General features: G+C 42.8%; 1 protein-coding gene across 1 annotated transcript; it reads right to left on the reverse strand.

Moving 5' to 3' along the window:
• Nucleotides 1-342: 342 nt before the first annotated feature.
• LOC145824116 (uncharacterized) lies at nucleotides 343-1,245 on the reverse strand. The gene has a single exon (XM_082923706.1). The coding sequence runs from the start codon at nucleotides 1,243-1,245 to the stop codon at nucleotides 343-345; it is 903 nt and encodes a 300-aa protein (XP_082779832.1).
• Nucleotides 1,246-1,457: the final 212 nt, after the last annotated feature.

The following is a 1,457-nucleotide window of genomic DNA, read 5'->3' on the forward strand; positions in this document are numbered from 1 at the left end:
TTTTGAAGCAATCTCTACACCCCTGGGTATTTAAACCAGGCTCTAAGCTTTGTATTCTAAGCTTTGTCATTCAAACTTTGTCATTCCAAACCTTTGCGTTCTAAGCTTTGTCATTCAAGCTCTAGTTTTCACCATCTCAGTTGGTCTCCTAGGAACTCACTACAAACACAGTTAGGTGGCTATACCAGACCATCCAATGTCGTTCTAGCACGGCTAACACCAAAGGAATTACACCTTTAGAGGAATTAAAGTTTCCTAGACTTAAAGTAATCACTATGGAAGATATATTAGGTCCATCAAGTGGACAACCTCAATCATCTTCCATTTTTCAATACCATCCACTTAATGTTTCAATCGTTGGCCATTGAACTTGAAGGTCGTACCATTTTGTGGATTTTTAATCTCAACCGCCCCATGCAGAAAGACTTCAATAACCTCATATGGGTCATCCCACTGAGACCGGAGTTTACCCGGGAACAAACGCAATTTGGCATTGAACAGCCACACTTTTTGGTGAGACTCGAAAGACTTATGAGAAATATGTTTATCATGAAATGCCTTCGTCCTAGCCTTGTAAATTTTAGAGCTCTCATATGCATCGTTGCAGAGCTCCTCTAACTCATTAAGTTGGAGTTTCTGGTGGTCAACGACTTTAGCCATATCAAAATTGAACTTCCTAATGGCCCACAAAGCCCGGTGTTCTAACTCAACAGGGAGATGGCATGGTTTTCCAAACACAATCCTATATGGAGACATTCCAATGGGTGTCATATATGCAGTGCGATAGGCCCAAAGTGCATCAACCAACCTAGTGGACCAATCTTTCCTATCGGGCCTCACAGTTTTCTCGAGGATGTATTTGACCTCCCTATTAGAAACCTCTACCTGACCACTAGTCTGGGGATGGTAGGGAGTTCCAACTTTGTGAGTGATCATGTATTTGTGCACCAATGCCTCGAAGAATCGTTTGCAAAAATGTTTGCCACTGTCACTAATTATGACGCGTGGAAACCCAAAATGACAGAAAATGGTCTCATGGAGGAAATTTACCACAACTTTGTGGTCATTCGTTCTAGGGGCCACTGCCTCAACCCACTTAGAGACATAGTCCACAGCCACCAAAATGCGTTCAAATTCAAAAGCTGCTGGAAAGGGACCCATGAAGTCGATGCCCCAAACATCAAAAATCTCAACAATCAAAATAGGGGTCATCGGCATCATATCTCGCCATGACATAGAGCCCATGCGTTGACAACGCTCACAAGCTCTACAGTAGTTATGGGCATCTTTGAAAATAGAGGGCCAGTAGAACCCACATTGTAAACCTTGGCGAGCGTTTTTTGCCCACAAAAATGGCCACCACATGCATAAGAGTGACAAAATGTGAGAATGCTATGGGTTTCACTCTCAGGCACAAAACGTCGAATCACTTGATCTGGGCAATACTTGAACAATTT

Source organism: Camellia sinensis, chromosome 4 (assembly GCF_055761805.1).
Source record: "Camellia sinensis isolate YWXY chromosome 4, ASM5576180v1, whole genome shotgun sequence".
In the NCBI taxonomy this organism is placed as follows: Eukaryota; Viridiplantae; Streptophyta; class Magnoliopsida; order Ericales; family Theaceae; genus Camellia; species Camellia sinensis.